At 40.9% G+C, this 20251-nt stretch overlaps 1 protein-coding gene across 1 annotated transcript in view; it reads left to right on the top strand.

The window, feature by feature from the left end:
• Positions 1 to 20251, top strand: part of FMN2 (formin 2) — a 165815-nt gene that overhangs the window by 104333 nt on the left and 41231 nt on the right. Inside the window, exons 10-14 of the mRNA XM_044451225.1 lie at positions 7581 to 7672; positions 8582 to 8711; positions 11505 to 11651; positions 12882 to 12941; positions 14050 to 14170. Coding sequence (XP_044307160.1) covers positions 7581 to 7672; positions 8582 to 8711; positions 11505 to 11651; positions 12882 to 12941; positions 14050 to 14170 — 550 coding nt within the window. The remainder of the gene's footprint in view (positions 1 to 7580; positions 7673 to 8581; positions 8712 to 11504; positions 11652 to 12881; positions 12942 to 14049; positions 14171 to 20251) is intronic.

Here is a 20251-nt window from a genome sequence, read left to right as displayed (position 1 = left end):
TCAAGCTTCAATTTGGCAATTCAGAAACAGCCCAGTTCAGTTCAGAGCTGGAGACCATGTGATTAGATTAAGGGCAAAATCCTAAAGCAGAAATCCAAAGCTATGTTCCTCACATGGTCTGTCATAGGAAATCAACAGTGATAATCATTTTCATTTTACTTTAAAATAGGACTGGATGAAATGTGTAGGCCCAGTAACACCTTCTGAGGGAATACACTGGTCCCATTTCAGAAACATCAGCACAAGCTTTTTTGTGCTAGGTGTCTTTAATTTTAATTTTTATTTTTAAGAGACCTGCTGATAACATTTTTGTTCCTTTGCAGACTCAGGTAAAATTCTCAGATCCCTTTCAGGGAGTGAAGCCTGCCAAATCACAGCTATGGGGGTTTTGTGCAAAAAAGGGCTTTACAATTTGCAAATTTCCAAAAATATATTTGCTTATCCTTCTGGATTTTTTGGGGTCAAATTTTATGAAAAGTACATACATCATAAAGGTGCCATTGGTGAAGAAACCTACAAAATTTCAGTTGATTTGCGGAGAACTGAAAAGAGATTTACTTCTTCCCTTATTTCCCAATTTCTATGCATTCATTTCAGAGATTCTGCTAAGTAATCTGTCACATCTTAGCAGTCACACAATAATAATATATGCAAAAAGTCTCTCTCTCTCTCTCTCTCTCTCTCTCTCACACACACACACACACACACACTCACTCACTCACTCACTCATATGCACACACAGTCACACATGATTTAATACTCAATTTTGTGAAAAAGACTCAACTCCTAGAAGTGCAGTTAGAGAAGACTCCTACCAGGTTTCAGAACAATAGGTGCAGTGACTCGGGAGCTATGATAAATGACATCAAGTGTGAAGCTTTTGTTCTGCTGCTCACTTAAAGTTGTGGAGAGTGCACTGCAAAGCTGATAGGACAGGGGAGGGTACGGTGGAGGCAGGACGCCTTCCTCATCCAACACGTGAACTTAAAATCAAACTTACGCAACTAGGTCCAAAACTGGGGAAAGGAGAAAGCAGTGAATGACAGCAGGTATCAAAACCAAAACCGAACATTTGAGACCTGTTCAAACAACGGCAGGAAGACAAATGAAATAATGAGGACGCCATTATAGGAATGAATGTAGGAGAGAACTGAAGTGGAAAGAGGAGGTATGGAAGAATAATTTCAAGAAGGACCACAAGTTGAAAAGAACCTCCAGAACTGCACCAGAACTCTCTCAAGATCCCTGCTTTTGGGCACTGAACCCAGAGCAGCCCTGCCGTGCCTCGCTCCAATGCCCCCCCCCCCGCAAAGCTTTGTGAACTATGCTAAAGCTGCCCTGTGAACGATCCTAACACCATTCACAAAACTCCTTCCTCTCACCCCTGTACTCTTCACTCTGTTTTTTTCCAAATATGGAAAGCTTTGAAGAAATGTATCATTTTCCCAAAAAAGTTGAGGGAGGGGAAGAAAGATCCCGCAGACATATAAAACTGAACAAATGAAAAGACCATCAAAGCAGCTTTATTGTATAAGCAAAAGGAGTACAAGAGTCCATGTCAACTGCTATTGATCATCGAGCATTTATGCACCAAACTTAGTTTGGTGTGGCAAGTCAGTGTGGTGCAGTGCTCAGGAAATCTGGTCCTAGTCCTCACCCCTCCACAAGGCCCACTGGGTGACCTTGGGCCACTCACCGGCATTCAGCCTGACCTACCTGACCAGGTGGTTGTGAAGATACAAGGAGAGGACTAGGTGTACGGGTTCCTTGCAGGAAAAACGTTGGGATAACAAGGAAACAACAATTAACAATTATTGTTATAATTAACAATGCATGATACATGTTATATACACAATGCAGCTTTAGACAAAGGTTCAAAGACTGCATTATCATTTTCCTGCTTCAAACTAATGCACCAATTATCTTAATTTTCTTTACTGTTATGGAGAGCAGCCAAGCTTGAACCTCCCACCTCTTCTGTCCTGAAATCTTCTAAAATTAGGTGGCAAAAATGATCCAGTTAGATTAAATGCTAAGGCTGTGCTTTTCCAGGGGAATAATATCCCGAAAGCATTCAGAGCAGTAGACGCTGCAGAGGCAAGAGGCCATAAGCTTGAAAAAGGAGAAGTGTGGCTTTTTTCCGAGACAGACTGTCTGTGTCTCTGTCCCTCTGAATCTCCAAAACACTAATAAAGGTTTGGGAGGATTCAGATTCCTTTCTGTCTGCTTCAGAGGATCCCTGCTTCAGTTTGGACATCTCTCAAATCTTTCTAAATCAGCCTGATGCCAGTCTGGAACTGGGATTTGTCTGAATGTGTTGCACCCCTCTATGTGATATTACTGCTGGAAGAAGAAGAAGATGATGGAGGAGGAGGAGGAGGAGGAGGAGAAGTTGGCGAGAAGTTCTGTTCTGTCTCTGATGCTGCTTCACCATACTATATGCTATAGACACACTGACCTACATGCTTTTTCCCTCATGTCAGCTCTTCCTTGACAAGTGTTAAGGTGATGGGACCAGTCTATTCTGGTTTCCCTTTTGTGTTTGACCCACAGGCTCCAGAACTAGGGAAAACATTTTATTTGTAGGTGAATCTCCCTATTTTACTTTCCCATATTTTAATTTTTTTATTAATTTGCATGCCGTTTCCTGTGACTTTTCTCACTCTGCTTTAATCGTTATATCTGAAAATTATTTTGATCACAGTTAAAACATTATGGTGCTAGTTCTCAGACATTCTATTTCATCTCTCAAACATATGGGAGCATTTGTTTTATGATCATTCTTCAAAATGCATTTTTTTTCTGATTACATATGTTTGGCATGGTGCTTTTCCTTCGAGATGTGAAAGGAGTTTGGTCAGCCTCCAAGTCTAAACACACTAATTTCAAAAGCCACAATCCTGAGGGCTTCAGTTCCTGTTTACTGAAGAATTAAAGTCTTGTTAAACTGTATAGTTACTAAATATGTCTTGGGCACTTTTTGTTTTCCAGCAACAAAAAATATATATGCTTATTAGTCTGCATTATTTTAGTACAGTGAACATATTATTGGCATATTATTTCTATTTTTTATTCCTCAGTTTGTACAGATTTTCTATACATTTTGAATAAAATATAAAATCAAAGATGCTTTCATAAATCACTGCAGTATCTATTCATTTAAATGGTGTTAAAATTACATGCATAAATAAAAGCAATGGATAAAATAGTAGTTTGATTAAAAACCATAACAGGGGACAATTTTTATACCAAATGATTATTGTAAAGCTGGTTTAAAAATGGATAGGTCACTTTAGGGCACAATCCTGAACTATTCCAGCTGGGACTTATAGGTTTTCTTTCTGTCTAAACCTGTATAGGATTGTACCTTTACTGAACTAAATCCGCTCTCTGAAACCAGAGAGACTGCCCTTTTGAACACACTGGAACTTAGTATATAAATATATAGGAAATACAGTATCAGTACAATACAGTAGGGTTTATTTCTGCACATAATAATAATTGGCTGTATATTCTACATAATTTACATTTTATTCATTAAATAGTTGTAGAGAAAAACATTTGAGTAAATTTAAAAAAGCTTGTCAATGATTATGTATCCAGCACATCCTAATCTATCCATCTTCCATTCTTGCTTCATAATTGTTCATGATCCCAGAGATTTGTTTGTTCAAAATAAAGGTGCATGTGAATTCTTAACTATAAACTAATTCTGTAGGCAGTAAGAAATATAATTTTCCAAACAAATGGATGTTTGCGTTTCTAATAAACATTTGACCCAATATGTCATTTTTGAAACAGCTTGCTTTATTTTGCATATGTTGGTAGGGATTTTTGTTGTCAGGCTGGCCTAGGATTCTGCTAAAATGGGTTTTATAAATTGATGAAGCTTACTTTCTGTTTTCATAAACTAATCCTAGGAAGGCAATAGACATGTTGCGTGGAGGCAGCACTGGGTTAGATGAGAGTGAGTGAAGAGAATCCTGAAGCAGACAGGAGCAAAGTGCAGTTTGGAGGTTCTCCTGGATCATGCACTAGCTCTAGAGCAGCAATCTCCAGATGCTTATGACTTTGGTACCCATCAGCTCCAGCTAGCATGAGCCATGGTTAAGAATACTGGTAGTTGTAGTCCAAAATGTTTAGCAAACACTAGGATGGAGAAGACTGCTTTACATATTTGCACAGGCATGGGGGACAATTCTGATAGGGTTCCCTCCATATGAGATGCTCAGGTGACTGTGACTTGGTGTACCTTTATCATCAGGTACATGCCTACCTGAAGAAGGTAGACATGGCTTCATGTATTCTTTTTTCCAGTTGGCTCCAGCTGAGATTGAGGCAATGCTCTCTACATGGGCTGTCCTTAAGAGCTGGTTCGAATATTAATCCGATTCAGAATAAGTTACCAGGTTGGATATTGGATTATACACCTGTCCTGGGTCATTGGACTGGTTACTAGTTTGCTTCTGAGATGCCAGTTTTGACCTTTCAAAGCCTAAATGTTCTTGTTCTGGGACATAGTATGCTGCCTTAATCTGTAGAAGCCTACCTAACATTTAAGATCAATATCTCAAATTCTGCTCTCTGGTCTCCCCTTAGAATGTTAATCTGGCTAAGACCAGAGACTGGGTCTTTATCACAGCAGCAGCTCAATCACTCGCCCCTTAGGAAGTGCCAGTAGCTCTGCTAGGCATACTTTTATTGACATTCTGCTGCATGGGGTGGGGCACACAAATGGGTGCTCTCCCCTATCGAAATCAATATCCCGCTAGCATCTCTCTCTGCTCCCTGGCAGGAAGAAATGCAATAAAGATACAACTTAAATTGGAGTGTGAGGAATTTATACTCTTTCCAATTGATTTCTTCCACCAAAAGTGGAAGAATTCAGGGCTGCAGTCACCTAAAACTGAATTCCTCAAGATGCCTCATCAGCCACATCTGTACTATATGATTAATAATACAATCTGTGCCTGGAGAGCAAAATAAGCACACCAGGATTACTGAGGTGAGAGTTCTGAAGGCTGTCTTAGAGGAGAATCCTAGCCAAAATGTTTTGCTTTCCTATTTGAGAAATATTTGATGGCGAACTCTAAAGGAGAATAAACGTGCATTCTGTTTGATGTGCTATAGTCCAATTAGCTTGTACTCAAAGGCTTTTTCTTTAATTTCTTTCAATGTATTATTTCAAAGATGTGTCAAGTATAATCAGGAGCTAACAAAATTTTATATGAAGCATCTGCCGAATGTTCTCTTTGAGGGGAATAGAAAACTCCCTTTTAATTTACTACTATGGTGTGCAAATTTGGCTTAAGCTTTGTTTTAGTTTCTAAAAAAGAAATAAATGTAGCCAAAATTAGCTTTGGAAGCTAATCCTGTAGCTTTGAAAGCCAAACAGCTGTATTGCACAAAAGAAGTAAAAGCACCGTGAGGGGAAATTGAAAGAACTGGGCATGTTAAACCTCCAAAAAAGAAGAGTGTGGGGAGATATGATAGCACTATGCAGGTACTTGAAAAGCTGTCACAAAGAGGAAGGACAGGATCTCTTCTCAATCATCCCAGAGTGCAGGACATGGAATAATAGGCTTAAGTTACCCCAAGCCAGATTCCAGCTAGATATCAGGAAAATATTCTTGAGTGTGAGAGCAGAATGACAATGGAACTGGTTACCCCAGAGTTTGTGGGCTCTTCCACACTAGAGGCATTCATGATACAACTGGATGGCATCTGAGAGGGAGGGTTTAAGTTGGTGTCCTGCAACAGCAGCCGGTTGGGCCCAGTGGTTTTCTGGCCCCTTTCAACCCTACTATTCTGTGATTCTATGATTCTGTAAATAGCAATCCTATGTCTTCATATCAACCATGAATGTGTTTCCGTACCACATAGCTGGGCAGCAGAATTGCATCTACCCTCTTCACTAAATGACCTGCCTGGATGATTGGGTACAACACCTAAGGAGATGTGTTCTCAAGTCCTAATCCTTTCCTCTTGTATGCCACTCCAAAATTTCCAGAGCATGTGAATGGCACTCTAAAGGAGCAGTATATCGCTTTGGAAAGTTGCATCTGTTTCCTTTCTAAAGTAATTCTCCTGTCATTCAGCTTCATTGGATGAACTCGGGTTCTAGTATTATGAATTGTACGTGATTGTGGATTTACAAGAGCTGAGCATGTTGTTTCCAATCTCTCCCTCCCCATTCCTCATTATTTTTCTAAACTGTAAAGTGTTGTTCTCCATAGGGTTTCAACACTTCAGGATGCATGTGAGGGATTTTTTATTTGAAGCAGAGCCTAAATGCTAAATTTTCTCTGGTAGATGCAGAATAAACACATGTGCGTGCATGCGGGCGGGTATTATCATAGCTGAAAGAATCATAGCTGAAAGTTTGTGTACATGACTCTTTTAATTAAATACTTGCTCAAAGAGTTTGTAAATTAAATCATTTTAGCAAAGGGCTAGATTTAGCGATTATAACTCCCAAATAACAGCTGGAAAAAGTGCTTTATTTTACTATGCTCCACAGCTGAGAATAAGACTAGAACTCCTCTTATACTGTACTTGCTCAGATGCATCCAGTGCCCTGGCATAATCTTGCTAGACCACAAGGTGCAAACTTCTAGCAGGTACCTCCTTCACCCACCAGCCCCCAATTTGAAAAATTGATGGGTTTAGTGGCATATCTTGACTAGTTTAAGTCTCTTTGTTTCAGCTCCTTCCATCGCAACAGTCCTTCCCCTTCCCATTGTCAATGATAATAGTGATAATCTTTTTAGTACCCAGTAGCCTGAAGGCTCTCTTTTACACATTTTGACCTGCAAAATAACTGTTGTTCTTTCCTTTGAACAGAATATGGTTGGAAAAGGATACCTCCCAGTAGAACAGTACTCAGATATTAGATGCTACTGCAATTTTGATTGTGTTGCTTTTCTCCTAAGTGCAGCACATCTTTATGAAAACATGTAATGGTTGGTGATACTGTATCACAAGAGGTCTCTCTCGTGTGTTTTCTCCACCCATTGATGAATAACTACCCCCACCCCCACGCACAAACACAACTCTTGAATCATGCAGCAATCCATGGTGTTGAAAATTTTAATTCAGGTTGTCATGCCTTACCTTATTGAATGTGCTTTGGTGATCAAATTGCATTCAGGTGCAAGCAACCAACTATTGAAAAAGAAATAGTGCTTAAGAGGGTAATTTGATCCTGAAAAGCATATGAACAGCTCAAAAGAGTTGGAAGGGGTGTAGCTCATGTACTGTCTTGATATGCTGTGCTTGAATTAAAAGATCTCTTGCAAATTATTAATAGACTTAACATTATATGGTGTTTGGAGAGGTTTAGTTCTGGATCAAACAGTTTTATGTGTAACTTTATTCCATTAATTACCACTGAGGGACGCCAAAAACATTGTATACACATAACTCACATGAAATTGTTAGAATGAAAGAATAATAAATGATTTATAATTGACTAGCTTTTTGATATGTATTAACTTCTTACATATTTATTTACAGTATATGTACTCTGCTTTCCAGCTGTAATTGTTTCTTTATATTTGTGGGTGTTTCTTTTTTTAAAGAGAGCACAATCGGATGAACTGGAAAAGATAGAAAAACATGGCAAGTCAAGCAAAGAAAAAGAGAATGCCAAGTCTTTAGACAAACCCGAACAGTAAGAACACTAAATTGATTGCAGGGAATCAAACCATTAATTTTTGTTTGCTTGTTTCAGGTATGGTTCAGATTCAGTGCAACTGAAGTCCTGCTTCAGGCTAATAAAGGTTCTGTCACCAGACAGAACACACGGTTCCCGTTCAGTTCCAGTTTGCATTTAGAAAATTTAGATGCATGCAATTTTATCATACCTATCTTTGCTTTGAGACAAGTGGGCGCTAGCAGCTACTGCAAAAGCCAGTCTTGGCTGTGAGCACAGCAAGTCCTGCTGAGCCTCTGTCACCAAATGGAGCATTAACTCAGAGCAGCGCTGACCCCAGAGGCATTGTGGTGTGCAAAGCAAAATGGGAGGTCCAGAGGCAGCCTTTGCTGGCAAAGCTGGCTTTTTTCTGTGTTAGCCTGCATACTTCAAGGAAGGGGCAGATGACTGGAGATGCCAGATCCGCATCTCCACTGCTGGATGGGAGGGCTTCCCTGGCAGCATCCTCTCAGTGCTCTCAAGAGCAGTCCTCAGCGGTCACTGACTCTTCTGCTGCTATTCCCTACAGGAGGGCTTGGCCATCCATGAGAGGCTTCATTGTGAGTATCCCCTACACAGGGAGATTGTCAAGGATCCCACAAAAATCCATACCAACCCTGTCAGCAGTCCTGTCTGGATCAGAAACCAGAATATTTGGTTCTGGTATGGTTCAGGTTCAACAGAGAATTCAAGTTAATGGCTCAGATTCCATTCTGATTCAGGAAAAAAAATAAAACTTCTTTCCAGATTTTCGTTCGGGTTCAATCTGATACTGTTTGATTGGGCATTGAATTAGGCTATAATACTGAGTTCTGCCTTGTGGAAATAAAATTTGCCAGTAAAGTTTCTCTGACAGAACTAAATCATTTTTTTCATTAACTTCTGCAGGTTTCTTTATGAGCTGTCCCTGATTCCCAACTTCTCCGAGAGAGTCTTTTGTATCCTGTTCCAATCAACATTTTCTGAAAGCATTTCCTCTATCCATAGCAAACTTGAATTGTTGCAGAAACTGTGTGAGGTAGGTTCTGAGCCATCTGATGTGAGAGTTAGATTTGCTGATATTTAATCTTTCTTGTTCATCGATACTCATATTTCAAAAGTTTTATTTACTTTAAGCGCTCATTAAATGTGAAGGATAGCAGTCCTGCTGAATGGAACATTTTATGATTGTACTTCAAGATCAAAGCCAATCTTGAGATTTGGCTTTCAGTGCTGAAGAATAACATCACAGGTCTGTAGCAAATGCACATCAACATCTAGAGAATAACGTACCTTCTTTTTGTGCCAAAGCAAAATCTTCTCTCATTTGTAACGGACACTGCCTTCCCTTTAGCGTTTTCCAGACAAACACTGTTTGCCTTTTTGTCTTTGGAAATAAACTTTCTGGCATAATGCCTCATAATCAGATCACAGAAATTTGGTGACACTGGCATGGATTATGCAACAATGGCAAAACATCATCAGAGCTAGGGAACTATGTCTTTAAAAGTCTTTTTTTGTCTTTAACAAGCAGCAGCTTTGAAATATCTGTTGAAAAGGTTATTATAAAATTATTCTTGTGAATTAGGATGCACCGCTGCTTCTTCAATGCATATTGTTTCATTCAAAACTCTCTCCTTTAAAGTGAAGCTTTCAGTCATATTTCTCAGGAATAAAACTTGAGGCATGCTGCTAAGGTGGTTGAAATATTCCGCACCTAAACCTGAAGGAACGTCTTCCATATTCATCCACCAGAACACTGAGGTCCTCATCTGAGGCTGGGTGCTCCTGTGAAATAAAGTGAAACCAGTGGCCACAAGCGCAAAAGTCTTCTAGCTGCGTCACCCTGTCTCCAGAACACACCCCCTGAAAGCCTCACCTGCCACTTACATGGTGGCTTTCCTGGCACCAAGTCTTTGTCTCTCCCCAGACCTTTTAGAGACAGGTTTTAGTGTTTTTATTTTTGTTTTTCTCGTGTCTTGATTGGGGGGCGGGTGTTCCTGTTACTTTCATGTTGTTAATTGCTTTAAGTGCTTTAATTATTTTATCATCTTTAAGGGGATTTTCCATGCTTCTTTACAGCCTGCTCTCTCCTGTGCTCAGGCCCTTTCCCCCTAGTTAGGGGTTCCTTATTCAGCCCATGATCCCAGCAAATCAGTGAAAATTGCACTGTCACAATACCAGATAACCCATTAGATTTACTAGGATGCAATGTTCCTGAGGGCAGCTGGGGCCTTGGACAGGGAAAGAACGGTACTTTTAATGAAAACTCTCCACTGCAAACAGTGCTTCCCTTTCAGCAGTGTTTCATGGGGCATTACCCACCCCACTGTTTGAGCAACAAACAATGTTGGGGATGTAGCCTTACTGACGAGTCAAATGAGTCAATGTGCCACGCAGGGAGCAATGACCAATTTGCCTTGCCATCAGTGGTGCATTCGCCTTTCCCACCAACACCTCTGCACACACACAATGGGAAAACACTTTTCTGGAATCTTGGTAAAGATCATCAGATAAGGGGGCACTATTCACTGGGCGAAGTGGTTTCCCAAACCTACCAATGCCCCTGATTCAATGTGAAAGAATTAACCTTTTTTCCTTGCCTGCCAGGTACAGAGAGAGCATGTGGGTTGGATCATCCTTTTCCATCCTCCCTGCTTTTCTCAATGGATTAGTAAATAGTCTTCATCCATTACAACACCCATACAGTCATGTTGACCTGTAAAGCAAATTCGCATATCCTTTGCCATGCTTTTGGTAGCAGCAAGAATCCTGTGCCTGAAACATAGGGTGAGATACATGGCCTGCGCCACTGACAATTGTTCATGTATCCTACATGAGACTGAAATGGGACTATAATTCCCAAATTATAATTTGGATAGTTTCATTCTTCCAGATTCCTCCTTCCATGAGAAAAGGCCTGAACTGATTATGGAGCCCAGACTAGTATGCAGAAGCTTGTAAGATGGCCATCTTTTGTGCCAGCCATTAAAATGCCAGGGATTTCCTCCATGGCTGACTCATTCCTCCACAGTTGCTGCTGGCCTGGGTTCAGCACTTGCTAAACTCTGTGCTAACAGCTGGAAGAGGGTTGAGTTGCTGGTGAAAAGAGAAAAACAGAGATCTTTGTGCAACAGTTCCTACATCTTTTGCACTCATGGTTTTTCATTACGTTCAGAGACCACTGCCCATGGTATTAGGCTCTGGTGCCCAATCCATCAATTACAGATTGCTCAACACTTAACCGCTTTTAAGTATTTTAAGAAAATGAATAAATAACTAACAATTTAGCATGAGGACAGAGAGAATTGAAAAATGTGATGAGATGGCTTAATTTGTTCCTTAGGCACAAAACCCAAGAGATTTGTTGCAACAAGTTACATTACGGTTTACAAGATTTGCCCTTTTACCCTAGTGGATGCCAGTAAATCCTTCTACTGTGGTATATGTGTCTTCAACAAGAGTAAAGGTGCAAAATGGTCCATGCCTGCCAAGCTCTCAGCCCTGATATTCCCGTGCCAGTGAAGGAAAATGTGGTGGAAGGAGTGGAATAGAGTTGAAAGTTGTGAACCATCCTATGAACCTTTGATTATTTTAAAAGTAATTTTATTTCTGACTCAAGTGAGCAACAGTTAGTTATTTAATAGAAGTTCCATTATTTTTAACTCTCTGGGATAATCCTAGGTTGAGTTTGATATTAAAAATAAGTTGCATCAATTTTTTAAAATAATTGCTAGCTATTTAATTAAATAAATTGAACTGAATTTCAAGTGCAATGAAACTAAATGTTTCTGAAGTGTTCACCGGGATGCTGCTGTATCTTGTTTTCTAGACATTGAAAAGTGGCTCCGGAGTTATGCGGGTTTTAGGATTGGTCCTTGCTTTCGGCAATTACATGAATGGAGGAAACAGGACGAGAGGGCAGGCAGATGGCTTTGGGCTGGACATACTTCCCAAATTGAAAGACGTCAAGAGTAGTGTAAGTTTTCTAGTGCTTGTTTGTTTGCGTTGCTGTAAATGTCAACAGTGCCCCATGCTTACCATACTACATAAATAGCTGATTGCCTTTGCTGGAGATATATTGCTTAAGGCTTGTTTTCATATTCATTGAAAATGAACTGTCATTTCAGAGGCTCCAGATTTAGACTTTAGAAACAGCAATACTTTCTTGTACAGAGAATCCCATGGATATTGGCTTCATGCCCACATTGGTATTGCATTCAGACTCTTCTTCTGTCTGAGATGATAATTGTACTCATTTACATGATCAGAGGAATGCTAATAGAGCCAGGATTTTTTTCTAGTGAACAGGAATTAAATCAAAAACCTGGATAAACCAACTTCTGCAAACAACTACAGGAAAGCGCTACGCACAAGGAGAAGAAGGAAGGAAGCCTCGAAGTGCAGGAGAAGAAAGTTAATTATACAGCTGTTCAGTTAATTGGATAACTTGCCTCCACAATGTAGCATTTGCTTCTTATTGGTGATGTTTAGTTATAGAAAAAATCAATTGATTTAAAATGGAATTAGTTCAGAAGTCTTCAGTGTAATTACGAATTAATTGATCGCTATATTGCATCCAGTATTCCTATCTTTACTCATCCCTCTGCCATTGCTCTATCTAAAAATAATAAATTAAATACAGGAGGGATAGCAACAACAACAATAACAACAAGAAAACAAGCACACAAACGAGCTAGCAGAAGGCCTTTTGTCATGTAATGGAAGACAGTTTAAAAAAAGAAGTGAGATTCAGGAACTATTGGAGCTTTTTGCTAGCTTTATGTAAGCCTTCCAACCTTATGCCCATCAGATGTATTGGGCTACAACACCTACCATCTCCAGCTAGCCTGTTTGTTGGGGATGATGGGTGTTGAACACCAAAAAATTAGAGGGCACCAGGTTGTAGAAATCTGTACTAGGCAGTTACCGTGTGTTCAAATATGAAGCATTTAAAACTTTCTTTAATTCAGTGCACGCTGGATGCCTGGTTCCTTTCAGTTCTTCTTTACATGCAGCCTCAGCTCTTGTTTCTTTGTTAGCCTAACAGCTCAGAGTTGAACTGCCCTCTTCTGTTCCAAGCTTCCTTTGCCTTCTAATGTAACGGTTCACTGACTGTATAAAAACACAAAACTTGAAGTAATTCTAGCTAAGATCTGATATACTTTATGCAAAGAAATGTAATTATTTGATTTTTGCCTTGACACAGGACAACAGCAGAAGTCTTCTGTCATACATTGTCTCGTATTATTTGCGCAATTTTGATGAGGTATGTATAAACACCAATTTAACTTTTATTAAAAAAAATAGGGTGATTTAAAGCACAATCCTATGTGCATATATGCACACAGCAATTCCCAGCATTTCCCAACCGTCCACCTTCTCTGGGGAGGCATTCCAAAACCCAGTGCTGCCCCTCAGAAGAGCCTCTTACCAGTAGCCACACTCCATACTAGCTCCGCAGGGACACCCAGAGAAGGTTTCAAAAGTGACCTCGGTGTCGGGAGGGGTGAAGGTAATCTTTCAAATAACCTGGCTTCAAGTTCTTTAGAACATGAAAAGGATGAATTGAAGCCAAACCATATGACAAAGATGGCATAACCTGATCAAACTATCCAATCCCAGCTGGTAAATCCCTTTGCATTGTTTTGGCTATTTCCATACCATTTTCAGGAACAGTCTTTTATACAACACATTATAGTTATCTAACTAGGAGGTTATCAAAACATGGATAACTATAGCAAGGTTAGGGTTGCAGCCTAAGCTGACGAAAGGCACTTTTGTAATACCATTGGATCGATGAGTACCCCAAAACTACAAATCTGATCCTTTGTTGTGTGTGAGGGAGGTGTTGCGATCTCTAGAACAAGTGAAATACCACTCATCTGGGAAGATGACCTACTTACCAACATTACGAACTTCTTGTCTGCCTTAAGTCTCACTTTACCGACCCTCATCTAGACCATTACCATACACAGGCACCAGTTCAGAACACTCACTGGATTTGATGGAAATGAGGGTTGTTGCTGAGTGTCACCAGCATTTTTGTGACACCTCAGCCCAAATATCCAGATGGTCTCATGCATGGGTCAGACAGGTTTTGACAGAAACAGCACTCGTGCCATTCCTCAATCAGCAAAGGTGACTGAGATCGGCCAGGATTTATTTCTGACTAAACCATCGTAGGATCGTGCCATACGTGATACTGCTTGGCCCATGCATGTGCTGGATTCTCACAACTTGGACTAACTAGGCTATTATTATACTACTTTTCAGATTGTTTTAATGCATAGGTGATAAAGGAGTGTTGTTCTTATATCAGTTCCATCCTTAATTTGCTGTTTTGTATTGAACACATCTATTTCATGTTCCATCAGGATGCTGGAAAAGAGCAGTGTATCTTCCCTCTCCCAGAGCCACAAGACCTTTTTCAGGCTTCTCAGTTAAAATTTGAAGAGTTCCATAAGGATCTTCGCAAACTTAAAAAAGACTTACGGGGTATGTAACTGTGCAGTATTCATAGCCACTTTGCATTTGAGATATGTGCAGACCTATTTCTAATGTGTGCCAGCAGTTAGGCACATCTATAAGACGTTTCTCTATGTGTGCATGCTAGCAAGCCAAGAAACCCTAAAAAATATGGTGCTCAGAAAGCCAAATATTCTTCACAGCCATGAATAAGGAACATCAGGAGACAGTCAGATGACCAGCTTTGTAGAGGAGAAAGTAGCTGCACAATGGACTTTAGATGACCCTTTGAATCAAATTTGTGGCTTTAAAAATATAATGTATGAAGTTTCTTTGTCAAAAGTGAGTGGGGCCAGAGAGAAAGCTATCCTTAGGAAATATGTCAACATATAAATGTATTAACTTTTCTCAGTTGGAAAAATATGGTCAAGAAAGTAAGACACTTAAGGGAGTTACTTGGACTGAAGGGCTCGACACATTTCACTGCAAGGAAGGCTACTGACTTCTGAGTCATATGTGTAGTAGCATCAGTGCTTTTTTTGTAAAAACAAAAAAAAGGGTGCCAGAACTCACATCTTGTTAATCTTTTATTTAAAAAATTGTATATTCAGTTCTTAATATTCTGGCCTTTTTATTAGCAGGACCGGTGGTTAAGAATTACTAATATTTTTCATTTTTAAATTTGGGCTCACACTTTTACAGTAAAAATTTAAAAAAAAAAAATTCAATTCACCACCATTTTTTTTAAAATAAAGACATTATTTACCTTTTGCATGTAGCCAGTCACTCTACACACACCAACACTGTGTAATGAAACTTAATGGTCACTGCCCACAGTCAGCACTCAGCACGCAACCACACGACCAGGCACAAGCCGAGCAGCGTCACAAACTGAGCAGCGCCATCACAACCAGCACGGACACACAAGCAGCCCGCATGAACCATTTTAATGATTTTGCTGCTGACCTGCTACACCCGATAGGGTGATTCAAATTCATGTGGAAAAATCCGTCAAAAAAAGGTGCCGGAACGCCGTTCTGGTGCATTCTATGACTAAAAAAGCCCTGAGTAGCATGATGTGGTCCGTCTAGTTCTCTAAAGCAGCAGAACACTCTTAAACCAGGACAGAGGCTCTTCTAGTGAAGAGGGACTGCAAAATTCCTGGGAATCGTAAGAGCTGGCATGAATCATGGCTGACTGTGAGCAAGTTTCACTGCTGCCACAAGTGTGCTTGGTGGCCTTATGCAAGACACAGTCATTTACCCTCCCCTGGGTGATAACACAGCCTATTTAAAAGACCGGGTCTGAGGGCTTGTTCTGTTAGCAGGTTGTATTAGCCAGTGGGGCCACTTTGCTTTAATTTGATCACATCCTCTGCACTTGGCAGGCATGTGGAGGAAACCCTCTGAAGCACTGTTCTGGTGACTGGTGTTCCCTGAAGCTTGCCACTCAGGGCTGTGGGACCCATGGGCAGGGTGCAGGTTGCCTTTGGGATTCATCAGCTCACAAACTCAGAGTTGTAAGAGAATGACAGAGAGAAGCCCTCCTATTTACCTGGAAGGTCTAGCCCTGGTGTCCACAAATCCATCATGCTCAGAGGCCAGGGTGGCCTCATCCACATACCTCATTGGCTGAAGTGGGCTTCCCATGCAGGCACACTTGCAGGTCCTGCAAAGGTGACACTAGTTCATCTGCTCTTTATCTAAGCCACTTTTATCCCACTGCTCAGATATCATAGACTCATAGAATGGTAGAGTTGGAAGGGGCATGAAGACCATCAGGTCCAACCTCCTGCTGCTGCAGGACACCCGTTTACACCATCCCACTCAGATGGCGATCCAGTTTTTTTTTAAATGTCTCTAGTATGGGAGAGCCCACCACCTCTCTAGGCAGTAAGAGTCTCCTGAAATAGCTTACATACAGTAAAAAAAATAATTTTTTTTTTTACAATATGAAAAAGACTCTTCACAAAAGAAAAAAGGATGAGGAGGGAAGGGAGAAAAGGTGAGGGGGTTTTCATCAGGGATGGTGGGCTGGCCTGCCTCCCACCTCCTCTCCCTCTGCTGCAGCCTGCTTGAATGGCTGCTGGTGGGCACCTTTCAGCATGGCTGGTGGACTGGTCACTGTGGTGCAACACATCAGCTGCATCTTGCCTCTTTGGTATGCTCATAATAGTTTCCAGTACAGTTTTCCGGCTCAACATAGACAATTAATTGCTGGGAGTGAAATGCATTTGTTGCTCTCCTCCCAAAATTAAACACACACACTGCTGCTCTGATCGTTATTTCCATGTAGAGTTCTTACCTGCAGTGAGAGATTTCAGAAAGCTGTGTCAACCAAGTGAAACCTCCTAATTGTAATGACCTCTAGCATGCACTGCTCCATTGGACTGTCTCATTATATTAGCAATCCGTGGGAAACCGTGCAGGCTTTAAACAATTTTAATAATGTTGAATGTTTTCTTTATGGTGCATAATCAGGGTGATAAGCTTGGGTGCACATGTGCCTAAAAGGGAACATTTTATTGGTTTTCCTTAAGGGATGATTGTGTGTGTGCATGTGCGAATGTGTGTGTTGTCTTCAAATGGCGACTGCAGAAGTTCCTTTATTTATTTGCCTTTGCTTTATGAGTGGCATGCACTTGAGTTTGCTTGTGTTAAAGAAAAGTACTTAAAAGTATTAAATTTAAAAGATGTGATTTTAGATCTTTTAAAAAGCATTTTGGGGACTTTTTTCCTAGTTTAGAACAGGAATTTCATTTGCAGTTCTTAGCAACCATTTATGTAACTTATCCCTGCTTAGCTGCCACCAATTTCTTCTCCCCTTGTTTTAAAGCATTATGTGGCTGGACATTAATCTGTTATGTACCAGACATTCTACTAAACAAAGGACCCGAGACAGCAAGAGATTTTATTAATATAACTTAGTGGTTTGGCTCCTTCGATTGCCCCTCGATTTCACAGCTCTCCAGGATTCTCAGTCTAGCCTTTCTCAGTTCAGTGACATATAGTTTGTTAAGCAACCTGATCTGCTTTTGATCTTTCCTGGCTGTCAGCAGACCTCCTTGATGCAGTCATGTTGAGTAATAACTTTCAGTAACTCTGTCATTCCATACTCGAAATTTTAGCACTTGCTGCAAGACTTAAATCAACTTGCCATGTTAAAGAGAACTGGATAGCCAGCTCCATTGAAACAATGCAGGGAAATGTTAAGTTTAAGCACTTTAAGGTCTGCAAGGTACCCCTCCCCACCCAGCCCCACCTTTTAGAAGTCCTGGAGCATTGTGCTTCAGTGTGCACATTTGCAAAGGAGAGTCCAGTTCTCAAGAGCTTAATATGCCAATCCTTCTGCATTGGGCTTATTTCAGGGTCGTTCATATAATGTTGCAGCCTTAGCACTGCAGCTGGTTCATTGGCTCCTGGAGCTTAGTCCTGCCTTCTTAAACTCCATCTGTAGGCATTGTAGAAGACCTGCCTCTGCACATTATTTCTCACCTCAGTTTCTTGTTGTCATTACATACTGAACTGTTCTTGCTTCAGTGTGCGGGAGACTGTACTTGAGGAACTGTTGTCTCCCTCTCTGATGAAAACAGTTGTGTATGCAAATAACACAGGAGAAAGAGAAGCAAGCCTGAATATCTCTGCCAATGTACTGAGGAGTATCATTGGCTTGGATGTGAGTGGAGGCAGGGAAAGGGGGCTTGGTTATCCAGGGATAACCTGGGGGCTGGATTTGGCCCTGAGGCTTGCAAGTCTTGCCTTGGAAATATTTATCGGGGGCAAGAAATATGTACAAAATCTAATCACTTAAATTGTGATTACAGTTTGGTCTTTGCTTGTTTTAAGCTCAGCTCTCTCTGGCCTGCTAGCCTCCTAACATATTTGGCCTTTGGCCATACTGGCTGCAGCTGATGGGAGGGGATGTCCAAAATATCTGGAGGATGGGGAAGCCTGTAATTCAACCTAAGTCAAATCTAAGTTCTAGGGATTCATATGTGGCTAAGCTTAAGTTTATCTTTCTGTATAAGAAAGTATATGCAATGGACTTGTCAACTGCCTCGTCATTTCCCTGTGGCTGCAGCAATGACAATCTAGCCAGGTGGCATCTGGAGTATGCAGAGTATCATCCAGATATGCTGCTTGGCTCTTGGAAATGCTGAACCTGGGCAAGGACTCTAGAGCATGATGCTCCTGGGAGTGGGAAAATGGCACAAGGATCTGTGCAAGTCCCAGAGGACAAAGGGCTTCTGCAGGACATCCAAGGAGGACATCCAAGGCACCAGAGAAGAGGGTGAAGTGATAGCAAGTGGGTGAGCTGTCTGAAGCAGGCACTCCTCCAAGCACTCACCACCTCTGACCAAGGAAGACAGGCTTTTGGCCCCTGCAAAGAAAAAGTGTTTTAAATCTGTGGGATTAATAAAGCAGGTATGTGTGCACACAGAACAGAAGTAGGTCAATAAGATTTTGTGTGTGCTCCTCTTAATTAAACTAAAAAGTGTAAAGAGTGTCTTTGTTTTGAGAATGGAGACTGCTGCCTGGGTCTGTGTTGCGCTACCCTCCCCAGTCCCAGCAACAAGAATAGAAACTATATCTGAATATATATTCCCATGAGAAATTACTGGAATAGAGTAAGAATTGTAGGTAATGCTTCACAGGCAAGTTTTCTGATTGCCATTTATTGTACACCTACATAAATTCCTGCTTGCAGCATTTAAAATGTATATAACCTGAGAGGAAATGCCAAACTATAAAATATAACAAACATATTATAGGCTGCTGTACAAATCAAATACTTTAAAAATAATTTTAGGCATTAGGCTCATATCAAGATGGGAATTCGGTTGGACTGATTCCAATGTAATGTAACTGATGGCCGATGGTGCAGTTGAAGTTTCCCTTCCCCTCTTTTCCACCCCTTGCATGAACACCATATGTGCGCTGGAGGGTTCTCTAACCTTCTGAACAAAGATTTGGAGTGTGTGAAGCAGCTTCAGTACAGAAGGAAAATTAGATCTATCAGCAATGTCTGTTCGGCTGGAGTAAGGACATGTCTAGATACAGCCAAGTTCATTGTGGTGATGAGTAACACGATCACTTAGCCTAAGTAAGACTAGATCATGACTAAAGTGTGGCAAGTTCTTCGCTCAGTGTGGTCTTGGTTCATCATGAGTAACTCCCAAGTACACAGAGCTGCAGCGGGCAGCTGGGAGGCACACATTTCAGGAGCATATGTTTCAGGAACATTGCCATAGCCCACACAATGATGCCAGGCTCCTTTAAACTGAAGAGGCCAGAGAAGATGCCCCACATTCTAGAAGCATGAGGTGAACTGCAATCTTAGCATGACTGCAGAACTGTCCCTTTGCTAAAGGTTGATTTGCAGAGAGAATATTATACAGACGATTCAAGGGTGGTCCTGTGCATTGGTCCCATGAATCTGGTTTGCGGTAAAAAATGAAAGAACAGCAAGCTAATGATGAACCAATGCTCTTAGGTTGCAATGGTTTTTCTGTAAAGAAAAGTTAGCGTCCTTTCTCTGTGTGTCTTACTGCCTCCTTGGCTTCTGTGTGCATTGGGGAATCTGTGCATTAATTCAGTATCAGTTGGGGAAGAGATGACGTGACTTAAAAGAAACTGAAAGTAAACATGTTGAACTTTCTCTGGCAATGGTTGTGTCTGTTTGCTAGTATTTTATTTTGCTTCGCTTTGTGGGTATAACCTGCACATGTATATCACATTCAGATATCTTAATTCTGAATATCCTGATTTCTTGTGGATGTATGTTAATCCCATTCTATATGGATGCAGTTCTGTAATAATGGTTGGTTGGTGTGTGTGTACGAAGGAAGGAAATGATCACGGCTGAGTGGGGGCAAGAAAGGCTGATGGCAGACTTAGGAATGCAAACAAGGCTTGCTTGACCTAGTCCTCTGTATTTGGGTTAATCCAGAACAAGCCCAGGTGAACCATCCCTGCAGAAGTTGATGCCAACTTGTTTTCCTGAGACCTTCCACTGTTTTTCATGTAATTCTGAGTCCATGTCACTTGGCTGCTGGTTGCAAAGGTGACATGTGAAAGTACTCTAAGGCTATTGCAGCCAACACACGTTCGT

This window comes from Varanus komodoensis, unplaced genomic scaffold (genome assembly GCF_004798865.1).
Source record: "Varanus komodoensis strain SLA01 unplaced genomic scaffold, ASM479886v1 scaffold1, whole genome shotgun sequence".
In the NCBI taxonomy this organism is placed as follows: domain Eukaryota; kingdom Metazoa; phylum Chordata; class Lepidosauria; order Squamata; family Varanidae; genus Varanus; species Varanus komodoensis.
The sequence above is the reverse complement of the archived record's forward strand: the minus strand, read 5'-3'. Positions and strand labels throughout refer to the sequence as shown.